General features: G+C 40.6%; 1 protein-coding gene across 1 annotated transcript; it reads right to left on the bottom strand.

Moving 5' to 3' along the window:
- Positions 1-204: 204 nt before the first annotated feature.
- On the bottom strand, positions 205-12,721 carry EAF2 (ELL associated factor 2). The gene is made up of 6 exons (XM_081875119.1): positions 12,423-12,721; positions 9,962-10,056; positions 8,196-8,332; positions 7,405-7,553; positions 3,196-3,453; positions 205-948 (listed from the first exon to the last, which is right to left on the bottom strand). Exons 1-6 carry the CDS (start codon positions 12,523-12,525, stop codon positions 902-904), a joined length of 789 nt encoding a protein of 262 aa, XP_081731245.1. The 5' UTR covers positions 12,526-12,721; the 3' UTR covers positions 205-901.
- Between the last annotated feature and the right edge of the window lie 56 nt (positions 12,722-12,777).

Raw genomic sequence — 12,777 nt, 5'->3', positions numbered from 1 at the left:
TTTGTACTTTATATTTTTAATAGTTTGCCCATAACAAACCCTTGATTGATTAAATTATTGCATGCACATTATTGTGCTGTCAAAGCTCAAATAGCTCATGGTTTTACTGCAATCAGGTAATCAGAATCCTTAGTGTACACTCTGTTAGGTTATAAAGAGGAAAGATCCATAGAAATGTTTCAAATAAAAAACAGTAATCAAAAATGAAATGATAAATATTTTAATATTTCTTGAATTCCTATCAAAACTAATACATTGATCTTAACAGAATTTTAATGAAACATATTTGTGTTGCACAGCATTCTACATTTAGCTAGCAAGATGCTGAAGCTTTCGGTTAAGCCAAGTTTATTATAAAGGGGGGGGGGAATCTCTAGTGTGAGAGACTGCAAACTAGGAAACACAAGGAACTTCAAAATGTGTTGCTGTATTGTTCAAAACATTAGATAGTGCCATGTGGCTGTTTGGCAATTTATTTCACAACATTAGCTGTAAGAAATAAAAATATAATGGGTTTCAACTGTTTGCTTTCTCTTACTTGTACATACACATGCAGACATAGGTTCTCAAATGAAACTTCAATCCAAAATGTATCAGCAAGAACTTCCTCTATGTCTAACTTACACATAGTAGTTAACTATCTGAAACTTCTAAGTACAGGAGGTAGTAAAAGCTAAACTCTGGATTCAGCTAAAAAGAGTAAGTACCAAACCCAAACATTTGGAAGAGCCATATAAAGTTATGGCAAAAAGAATGCTGATGAACTTGAACCACAACATCAGAAAAATTAAGTCAACTTTATTATCAAAGTTGGTAACATTCCTCTGTCTATTATCAGTTCATACGTAGTGCAAAACAAATGCATTTTCATCTTCATCCAGGGAAATGATGTCAACTACCTTCAGTCATCACTGTCACTTCCAGATTCACTCAACTGGAGATCATTCCCTAAAATTTAAAAAAAAGTCATGCTATCAACTCCAGATAACATTATTTTCCATGAAGCAGTGAATATCTCCCAGTACAGTACATTAGTCTCTTTGGTCTAAACATAAAGCTCCCGTCAAACGGTGGATTCAGGTGCAAATTAAAAGCCATATTTAGAAGAAAACTATTAAGATAAAGCAAATAGCACATTGGGGGAGGCAGTTTTCACCAGAAAATCCACACCCAATACCATAGTCCCCATCTGGATCCTACTTTCTATACCACCAGCTGCTTATTTTTGAGATATATTTTTAAATGGAGAGGAGATCCAACCATAGATCTCTAATGCCCCATGGTCCAAATTCTTTATGCATCTTCCATGATCTCTGCATTATGCACATGGGCCACATAAATCTCATCTTTCAACATTATCCAGCTTGGAAAGCTGTATTTTATTTTTTATTGGAAGAGTTAGAACAAAAACGTTGCAGGAAATTTAGTTGAGTGGCAATAGAGATCACAGAAGTTAGGGTGGTTGTATCTGTGAGAGTTCAGAACTTAACTGGTTAAGTGTTCTGAGCTGTGCGTCACTTTCTGACGTCAGCTGTAGAAGCTGGGAGGAGTCTGGGAGGAGTCTGTATTCTTGTTGTTCTCTCTGTGTGTCTTGAGAGAGACGGACATGTTTTAACATGGCTGAAAGGAGCCCTGGTCTTTTATGGGCTGAAATGTTCCAATAAAGTGCTGTAAATAGACGGATCTGTCTGTGTATGCTTGCATGGAGCAAGGGAGAAAAAGACTGTTTTACACCGCTGTATGCTACTCTGCTAAGCCGTGGCCAAAGAGACAGCAGACTTTGGTGCGCAGCTAGAAGGAAGCGTGCCGGACGCTGCAAATGACTGATTGGGATCGTAAAGCTGTCTGAGAACGCGGCTCCATCGATCAAGCCCAGAGATCGATTTCCGCATAGTATCTAGTAAAGTAGTTCTGTTAGCACAAATATTTCCTTTTGCCACATGGAAACTCCCCTCCCCCTAATCCGCGCCAGGGGGTGGGGTGGGGGAACACCAATAACAGTTTTAGGGGGCATTGTGGGGTAGAGAGGGAGCAGAAGTTCCATGAAGAGCCAGAAGTCCTTGCACTAACAGAACTTTTTTTAAAATACTATCCAGTGATACAATGGTAGAAAGAACTGTGTTTCTTCCTCCATCCTTTTCCCCCAGCCACTCTAAACCACCTGCCGCACCCAGTCAACGATCCATGAACATTGGGCATGCCTAGTCCTCAATGGGTTGTTTTAAGATTCCCTAGTAGTTTTGCAAAGCTCAGGGTTCTTCTAAGTCTGATGAAACCATTCCTCCCATGCTTGAGTGGTGCAGCTTTGGCTACACTGAACTAAGATTCAGAGAATGGAATAAAGGTACATGATTCAGGGTTCACCATTTTAGGCTGTGCTTGGATACTAAGCTAGATATTGTGGTAACCTCTAACCTTTCTCCATGCAATGTCACAGATAATACTCTGCTTCCCTACCTAGCTCCAGTTTTAGAACTGGAAAGAGTGGGAGCTTGATGTTTTGGTCCTAGGGTGCTGAGACACTCAGTGCCTTGACAACACTGAAACAAAACCCAAATACAATGCTAGGGAAGCAAATGGGGATTACCATATGGTTGTGATGATAATCCTTACCTCCTCTGCAACTTCATGCTTTACCAGACAGCAATGGCTCACTTTGTCATGAGGAACAAAGGTGCAGAACCACAAATGAAAGAGGTATGGAATCTGTGGCCCTCCAGAAGTTGCTGGACTTCAACTCCCACCAGCCCACCAGCATGGCCAATGGTTAGGGATGATGAGAGTTGTTAGATACCCCTACTGTACATGACACAGTTTTATTAGTGAATCTGGTCTGGCCCTGTTGATTGGGCATTTTATTGCATTGAGAGTTAGGCCATACTGCACTAAACGCTTAAGCAACTCCTTTTGAGATGTCTGAATGTCTCCAGAACAAATTACTGGTTTTTAATCCCACTGTATACAACTCAGCAGCAGTCAGTATCATCTATGACATTGTAAACTGCATAAGCTTTAATTTACCACAATCAGTGGTCAAAACAGCTTTTATCCCAGCTTCTGATCTAAACCTCAGTAGGTCAAACCCTCTCTACCCAGACAAAGCTTAAGTTACATGAGAAAGTTATAAAAGCATGTGGTTTCCTTTTAGATTCCTCAAGTATGAATCTCACAAGCTTCTCTGCTTCATGTACTTACGCAGTGTGTTCATCAAGTGGCCAGTGCCCTCTCGACTTCTGTGATATCCAGCATCTACATCTGGGAAGGCTCGCTGTGAGACAGTCATCATCGAAGGCTGTAGGTGTGGCATTGACAGAGGAAGGGGTGGCTTTGTCTCTTCATCTTCTGAATCACTAGAACTATTTTCACTGCTTGATGAAGAGGATGAACTCTTAGATTCAGATGAGCTATCAGAGCTACTCATCTGCTCTATAACTTTAGCTTCTGCTTTTAGCTCTGAAAATAAGATTTAAGTGGAAGGGGAAAGAATTTAAGAACTAACTTCATTACTTACATGATCACAATATTAAATTTTAAGAAAATAAATAAACTCAGAGTAGTATTTGGGAGTGACATCAAGACAGTGAGCAAAGGAACGGTATTTATCTGTCAGTGTGGTATAATAGTGTTAGAGCCAGGGTGAAATCCCTACTCAAGAAAGAAGAAGCAGAGAGGTCTCAACTGCAGAAATGAGGAAGGAAGAAAATTTCCAGCTGCACAGGAAACATTTATTTGATCTCAGCATGTTTAGAATTTAATTCTTCCTCAGGGGCATTCTTGAACTACAAGTTTAAATCCTGGTTTCCTCTCAGGAGGATTGAAATTGGTTTCAATTGGTTGTTCAACTGAGGAAGTACTCCATTCAAAGCACATTGGGCTCAATAAATAATTGCCTGCACACCTCAAAGTTTCTTTACTTCTTCAACAATCACTGAATGCCTTGATGTCACCATCTCTCAGCCTAACGCCACATAGTAACTTAAACTATAAAATAGGAGCACAATGTATGCCTCCCGGGAAGACAAACAGAATAATCAATTCTGATAATCAATATTCTACTCCTTAGGTATAAAGGTAACCTTCCCAAACTGGGCAGAGGGTAGGGAGGAGAAGAAAGCGATAAATTTAATTGCCAGGCTTCCCAGACTGCTGTATCACAACATCATTAGACAACAGGCGTTATTCTAGCAGCCCTAAAATTTTAATCAAATTAAGGCCACAGCAGCTGCCACTTTTATCAAGGGTGAGTTGCTTATGTGACAGCTGATTTCTGCCACCAGCCACATGTTGATCCTTAGTCAACTTCTCCCACCACCACAACCAGTGTTTTTTCAAGCTGTTACAACAATAGGCAAAAAAAACCATTCTAGGCTCAGAGTCTGCTGGGTGGCTTCCATGTAGCTAGCTCATTCCATGGCATCAAATACGAAAGATAGCATAGCCTCAGAAAAAAATACAGCCAACACAGGCTCACATAGTGGTGGAAATGCACACATAAGATATCTAATGTCTCTCAGTATTTGCTTTGTAAAGCCCTTACATTTTTTTATGGACATAGCTAAAGAAGGTATAATTAGAAATCCTAAAAGAGGGCTTACAGAATATCAGATTTTAACATACGATATTAATGTTTTAAAAAAATTGCCAACACTTGGACATTAATTGTTCTCAGAGCAAAATTCAGCACTGCTAATTTATAGAGATATTGATATTAGAACTTAAAGAAGTAAAGGACCCATGGTAAGACATCATAACAGATCCTGAACCAGCCCCAAATCCAGTGTTGTAGTGCTCCTGTACTGTGTTATAGTCATTCCAAACAGAAGTGCTACAGCACTCCTGTTTGGGGCTTACTGTTTAGCCAGCATAATAATTATTATTTGCAAGTGCATTTTTGCACACAAAGCAACTTGCTCAGTAATGCTACTGTTCCCATGCTTCCGTCATGGGCCCTAGCACAAAAGCAAGTTTCTCGATGGGAAACTATCAGGTAACACAATGCTTTATGCATAATGATGCGGCTGCTAGAATGTGGGAAAACAGCTTTGGGATTTTGTGAGTCACTCAGAACAAGTTTTAAACCAAACTAACCAACCCTTCTAGAAGAGTCTCTCAGATTTCATGTGCCCTTGAACACCCTCCCCTGCAGCACTGGCTACTTTTTAGCAACTGTACAAGGAAAGAAATGACAGAATTTTCTCATTATAGTTACAAAGAAACACCTGCATGAGAAGTTCCATTTTTTTACACTGTGTACTCAAGGATTCAGTCCTAGTTATCAATAAACAGAGCAACCATCTGCCAGCATTAATTCAACATGTAACATCTTCCTTTCCTGCTGCTTGCCCCAACATTTCATCAGGAAGTTTAGCTGGCCAATTGAACACAGTATGACATTCTACTAAGTTACTTTTAAGCCACCAGAAGCATTTAGAGTGACTGCATGCAGAATAAGGTATTACCCATAACCCTTTCCTCATGGTGCACATTAGATTTTAAGGCAGCCATGTATTGCCAGTTATCTGGTCACCCAAGGCTCTGAAAGGTGTACCTAAGCAACCAGGATACTTTTTAAATTTGTAAAGTTTTTAGGTTAATGCTCTAAAAGAATCTTGCCCTCAGGGTTATGAAGAAATCTTATAAAATATATGACTAAGCTTGCCTTAAACAACATATAGCAAAATGATGTAATCGGCAGGTTCACCTTGGGTAAGGAAATGAGACCATTTCAAGCAATTAAGGGAAGAAGACGAGAATGGGGACCTAATGATATATGTAAGCTGTCAGCAATCATTGGACTAAGATGGAAGGAAGACCCAAATGATAGACCAACACTAACAGAACAGTACACTGTTGTCATTAGCATTTTTATGTCATACCATACTACTTTTTCTGGTGGTAGATAGGATGGTAGAGATAAATAAGGTCAGAGCAGGGGATCTGTAGCCAGTTCTATGTGGAACAAACAATGGCTGAACATTTTCAAAATCTTAGGTCTGATGGGCTCATCAGCGATAACACAAAACATTAATATTTGCTCTAGTTACCCATCCCACAAGGACTTCTGTCACACTTCTTTCCACTCATACGTCTTTGTTTTTTTAAGGGATGGGCTCTCCATATATGATTGTGAAACCACTTTTATTTGAATGTATTCATCCATAAAGAGAGCGAAGCCTTATGTAAGCAAGCCTTGATAGTCACTAAAATACAAGACTGCAAATGCTTCTGATACCTCTTCACACAATTTCTTTTAAGTTTAGTTAACAACTATTGAACTGGAAGCAGGTAGTATTAAAACTATTTGTATGCTCTCAATAGATGGCCAGACACTCTATCCAATAGAACCATACAATTGGAAGGGGCCATGAGAGTCATCTAGTCCAACCCCCTGCATTGCAAGAATTTTTGTCTGACATGGGGCTTGAGCCCATGACCCCAAGGTTAAAAGTCTCATGCTCTACTGGCTGAGCTATCCATAATGGTTGTAGAGTAAGTAAACCCCTTTCTTCCCAAGTCAACACAGAAATGAAGCAAGCTGATGGAAGAGGAACAGAGCAATCCATCCTTCACCAGCTCATTGCATTTGGTTGTTGGACACACAGGAAGCAAAACTTCAACCTGGGGATCCATTGACAAACTAGTGGTGAAGAGAAGGAGTGATCCATTTCTTTGCTTCCAGCCTGCTGCACTTCTATGCTGGATGTGGAGGAGGTGAAACCCCTTCCTGTGCTCAGGACAAAAACCAAACAGCTGGAGGAGGAGGTAGGGAGTACTTCATACCTCTTCTGCCAGCCTTCTGCATTTCTAGTCTGCAAATATTTGTACTGGCCTGCTTTTTATTCCTAAGAGAAGCTGGAAAAGGGATGGTCAGTTCTGCCCATCCTCCACCACCTTCTGTGTAAAAAGCAGAAGAGTAAAAACTTTTGAAAGCTACCATATTTAAAGGGCTAATTCAAAAGCTGACTGTGCCACTTTTGTTGTGAAAGAGACATGGCATTGGCTGGTTGGAGCCTGGTATTCATTACTTCAAGACAATATAGGGTTAGAAAAACTGCAACACAAGCATATTTCTCGCTGAGGTGGTAAATCTAAGTATGGGCTGTACCACTTCAGACTACAAAGGATTGGCTCCTGTAGTTGAATCCTCCTCCATAGAAAAAAACGATTCCTTCACATAGAAAACTGGAATGTTAGGGAACAGCTAGGTTAGAACCTTCCCACCATTATGCATTCCTCTACATGCTGGGGCAGGGAGTGAGAGGGAAGAATTCAGTCATGTGAGCTGCAAAGACTAGACAAGCTTACCACATAAATGAAAATTAGGTCATGGACTCCAACCTCAAAACCTTCAAACTACAGAATAATTTAAGACTCTGAACAATATGAGATTCAATTACAACTTACCTCTTTCAATATCATCCATAGGAGAAGGTGGTGGAGACATCTTCTCTTTTGGTGGAGAACATTTAACACTATTTGGAATCTTATTTGCATTTCGAATTAGCTGTTGCTGTTGCCCAATACGAGACTGGACCTTACTGCTTCCTTCACCTCTGTATGAAAGGGTTGAAAAACAAAGTTGTATCTGTGAAGTCTATAAAGCCATTTCTTTTGTTTCCAAGTAGTTTTAGAAGAACTGATTTTTCACCACTTTTGATGGATAATAAGAAAGCTCTTATGTGCAGTACTTAACAAATGTGCAGGTTCCAGTGAAATGTTCTCCAAACACCACCCCAAAAATGCAAACAAATTGAACTGGGTGATGATATCCAATGTTACTTTCTGAGTTGAAATCAATAGGCTTAAAGAACTAGGTCACAAGACAAACCAGGAGTAGTAAATCAAGAACCTTGGTTACAGATTCTGGTTTGTCTGGAGTGAGACAAGCCACAAGCCCTAGTTTCAACTTATTGTCAAATCAAACTACGGCTTAACCCCAGGTAGTATGATAGCAACAGGGCAGGGGGAGGAGTGCAGCAGCCATGAGCTTCATTCTGGGAGCTCACACATATGCATGCTTGTGCAAAGCCATGGTTTGGCTTAGTGTTACATGTGAACTGGGTCATTGCTTCAGTCTCTTTCTTAAAAGAAAGTAGAAGTCAGTTTTTCTTTTTCCTAATTTAGACAAAATTGCTTTTACTATGGAATTTTCATAATGAGTAAGAAAACAAGAGTGTTTCCAATTTTCCACCCACCTGGTTTTCTTCACAGTGATATTGCTACTAAGTTTCTCTAGTCTACATTCTCCAGTGTCATGGTTAATTATCAAGATGCATTCTTTTTGGTATGGCTTCTTGGAACCTTTGAAAACTGTTACTGGTGGAGTAGAACCCTATTTTAAATCAGAAGAAAATTACTCCTACTACAGGCACTTCTAGAACTGCTTTTTTAAAGAGTCTAATTCATGATTTAAAATCCTGCACTTTTCACAACACACTGTGCTAACAGCATGTATTTCATTATTATAAGAAGGCAGAGAATGAAGCCAGTTTTGCTACAGTGATTTTGCAGGACTCCAAGATTTATTACAAAATGCAGTCTCAATATGAAAATGGATTGACTTTTCATTGACCAAGTGGCTTTTTTCCCTTTTTTAGTTCTTTCAAGGTTCCTCTTAAGATGCTGAACTCCATCCAGTTGAAAGCTGACTCATTCTCCTAACCTGTCATATAACCAAATAAAATTTCAACCAACTCCTTTATTAACATATTCTATCAATTATGAAGCGGTAATAAAAAAGCAAGTGCTTGTTGGCACCAGTAACCATCAATCACCACCAACAAAGATTGAACTATACTTCATCTTTTGTTCTTAAAATCTATACCAGAATATGGGAAAAGCGAAACTATCACAGAACACTGTGCTTATTGTTGTCAGGGTTGCATACAGCCTTTTCCCAATCCATTTTGATCACTTTAACACAACCATTTGAGCTTTCTAGCCTGCCAATTATTTACTGAGAATATTTTTGGCATATTTAAAAAAATGAACATTAAGCTATCTCATCATAAGTTTCACAACATAGCCTCAAAAAAGTCACTCCTATCTGAGAAATGCAAACATCTCTCATGAAACAAAGATTATAAACACCACAAAATTGTTTTTGGCCAAATACTAGTGTGAATAAGAGAAATAATTAATGGAAAATGAAGAACAGGTCAGGGAGGTGACAAGGCTTCTTTTCCACATAAATATGAAACATGCAGCTTACAACATAACAGCAAAAATATGTATCAATACATCAGAGGTGGAGAGACTCCAGCCCGCAGAACTAATCAGGCTCTGTATGGGTCCCAATTTGGTCTGTGAAGCTGTTCCTCCCACCTGTCCCATGCCGGGCATCATACTGTCAGAGGCAGTATGCCTCTGAATACCAGTTACTGTACTGGGAATCACAAGTGGGCAGGTATGGATGTGGTTCAAAAGAAACAACAAGGAACTTAAAGTAATCCTCCGATTGTTCCTTTGCAAGCAGGGTTCATCGACAGAGAGCCCCACTGGGATCAGTTGCCCTAGAAAGGTCTCCATCAGGAACTCCCTAGTGCCGTCTGGGAGGCCAAGCATTTTGCAAGAATGGATGTTATTGTGCCATCAGATGATTGGCAGGTGGATGGCTCTACCCATGTGTCAAAGCTACCCAAAGTGTGTGTGGCAGGGTTGAAGGAGATAAGAATCAATAAAGTGAACAGTACAGATATGCCTTCCTCATTGCTGAACTCTGATTGGCTGTGCCTTCCAAATGTATGACCACTGCATTTTAATGAAATGATGATGATGATTTATACCCCACCCAGGTGGATTTCCCCATCCAGCCAGTAAATATGTGAAGTAGAATATATTGGTTTCATACCGGCACAACCATAGCATATGTTATTGCCACATTCTTCATGTATTTACAAAAGAGTGCCACAGTTTAAGAATCAGCTAGACTCCTCCCCTCAAAGGGAACAGCAAATCTCACCTCAATATTTGGCAGAGTTATTGTCACCTGTTCGCCTTTACCAACTTCAAGATCTCCTTCACAAGATGTATCAATGGAGGCTGGTTTGAAATCATCTAAGTAAAAAAGTTAAAGTTACATATATTAGGTCATGTTTTTCACTACAGTGGTACCTCTGGTTACGTACTTAATTCGTTCTTGAGGTCCGTTCTTAACCTGAAACTGTTCTTAACCTGAAGCACCACTTTAGCTAATGGGGCCTCCTGCTGCTGCCTGAGCACGATTTCTGTTCTCATCCTGAAGCAAAGTTCTTAACCTGAGGTACTATTTCTGGATTAGCGGAGTCTGTAACCTGAAGCGTATGTAACCCAAGGTACCACTGTACTCCCTTAAACAGTGATCCTGTCACAAGGCGAAGGTGAGGGTGCTGGATCATTCTGTTCATATCTTTTCTAATGCTAGTTTGTCTGCCACATTCAGTTACAGTATTATCCAAAAGACTGCAAAATGTGCACAGACCAGAAGGTTTTCTTAATACCTATCATAGATTCACCACACGTAGGAGCTGTACAAATTCACCAAGATATGCTGAATGATTTTTAAATAGAGCACTGAAATTCACTTGCACCTAATTTTCAAGAGAAAATAACGGAAAACTAAGGTTCACGAACTTTCAGACCTAAAGACAAATATTGCCCAAGTACAAATGAAATTACTCCAAATTCTTGTAACAAGTAGAACTCTCAATAGTTACATATATAGTGATTTTAATCCTTCTAGTGAAACACAGTAATGCTCTAAAAGATTAAGTTTCAGCTTTATTTCCTATTTTGTAGCCTTCTGCATTCTATTATAGTCCAAAGAAACAGGATCTACCAAAAGTTTCTGACTTACCATAGGCATTAGTAAAATAAAATATTGAATTTGCTGACACCCAGTGAGGTCAGGACAATGTGACACATAACTTTTCTTTCTTTGTTTGTTTGTTTGCTTGCTTGCTTTAATAACTTACTGCTTTCTTGAAATATTTCATAATAGTATACTAAAAATACACTTGTTACTGCCAGTTTGGTCTTGACCCTGTTAACTAAGCCTGTTAATTATTGACACTGTAACAAAGTGTTTAGGTTTTAAATAAATAGATCTCAAACTTCCACATGGCTAGGAACTAGCTTCAACTCCAAATTAACAGGTCTTTTTTAAAGCCAATTCAAACCCATACAGTACTATTTGAATTTCCAAGGGAGTAAACACCATCACCATTGGGCTTACTTCCAAATAAGCATGTAAAAGATTGTAGTGTAAATGCAGCTATGTTTTAATGAGTTGCTAAGATCTCCTTTTAGCATTGTGTTTGTAATACTTATATTATAGGTTGCATGTATTACCCTGAGCTCCATTGGAAGAGTGATACTTAAATTCATTAAAAGCCACAAATGCACGAAATATTTAGATATTTGAAAACTAAATGTTGCCTACATCTAGTGAGCATGGAAGCCATGATTTCGGAGAGTGAGTGCCTGGCTTTTGCTCCTCTGTGAACTTAGAAGAGTTCATGAGCATGAGATACAAATATACATCATCTACAAAAAGAAGTGCATGGCTTTGTTTTATATTCCCTAGCTGCAAGACCTTAAACAGTCTCTTGCCTTAATTTTTTTTTTAATCAAACTCACAATAACCTATAGTTATGCTCATCTTTATATCATTGTTGTGGTAGAGACTGTCGTTGGGCAATATCTAGGCACTCTACTCATCCCGTTTGCCTCCTCTCTCCAAACACACCAAAATACCTCAGATCTCCCCATTTCCATGCAGACCTTCCAATTAGATTTGACAGGTCACCTTTGGTTTTCTTCTTTCCTTTTAAGAATACAATGGGTTTTTAAAGTTCACTGGATGTCACTGGATGCTGAATTTAATATTTCTGATAGGTTTAAAAGTATGGAGCTTTATCATATTGAGCAAATAAAGGCATATTTATTTATTTTTTAAAAAAAGCCTTATTCCTTTCTTGAACTCTTACAATGGTAGACACAGTGACAGCTTCTTTCCCTCAATTTGTTCGTGGTATTTGCGGAAACAATTCCCCCCCCCCCGGCCAAAAAAAATAAATTCCCGCAGCAAGTCCAAAGTGCCCGTCGCTTCCAAAATTTCTGACTTAGCTCTAGATGAAGCACTTTGGTTCCTTTCCAAACAGATGCCAACCTTCCTGCTTCCAACACAATAGCAATGATGACGACGGCGATGAGCAAGTTACCACCCATCGTTATTACATATACACCAGCTGTGAAGTTGTCGGGCGTTCACTTACGAGGGAGCCAGCTCTCCTCACCCAAACTCTTCCCCACCTCGCGACGCCAACCTGGACGGGCTCGAGGCTCCTGCCTCCCTCCCTCCCTCCCTCCCTCCCTCCTTGCCTGGCAGCCCCTGCTGCTTCCCAGCCGGTGGCTCCACTCCCTGGCGCGCTCTCCTCACTCACAGCGCACGGTGTGGAAGGCGCAGCGCGGCTGCCTCTCGAAGCTCTCGCCCAGCAGCAGGGCGCGCTCCTTGCAGTCGAAGATCGGCGGGGCCGCCCCGTTCATGCCCGAGCCGCCCGCTCCTCTCTCTCTCTCACCCACCAGCGCGCAAGGGAGCCGCTCCACTTCTGCCGCTGCCAGGCTAAACCGCCCCTCTTCGCCCTGCCGAGAGGAGGGGGCGGGGCCACCCCGCGCTCTCCTCCCAGAGGCCGCGCCCCCTTTCCCGCGCCCCGCCTCCTCCTCAGTGACTGACCGAGTTTGGTAGCACCAACCCCCCCACCCCCCACCCCGCGCGCGCCTTTCCTCAGAGGGAAGCGG

This window comes from Podarcis erhardii (genome assembly GCF_964252035.2).
Source record: "Podarcis erhardii genome assembly, chromosome: 1".
Taxonomy (NCBI): domain Eukaryota; kingdom Metazoa; phylum Chordata; class Lepidosauria; order Squamata; family Lacertidae; genus Podarcis; species Podarcis erhardii.
The sequence above is the reverse complement of the archived record's forward strand: the minus strand, read 5'-3'. Positions and strand labels throughout refer to the sequence as shown.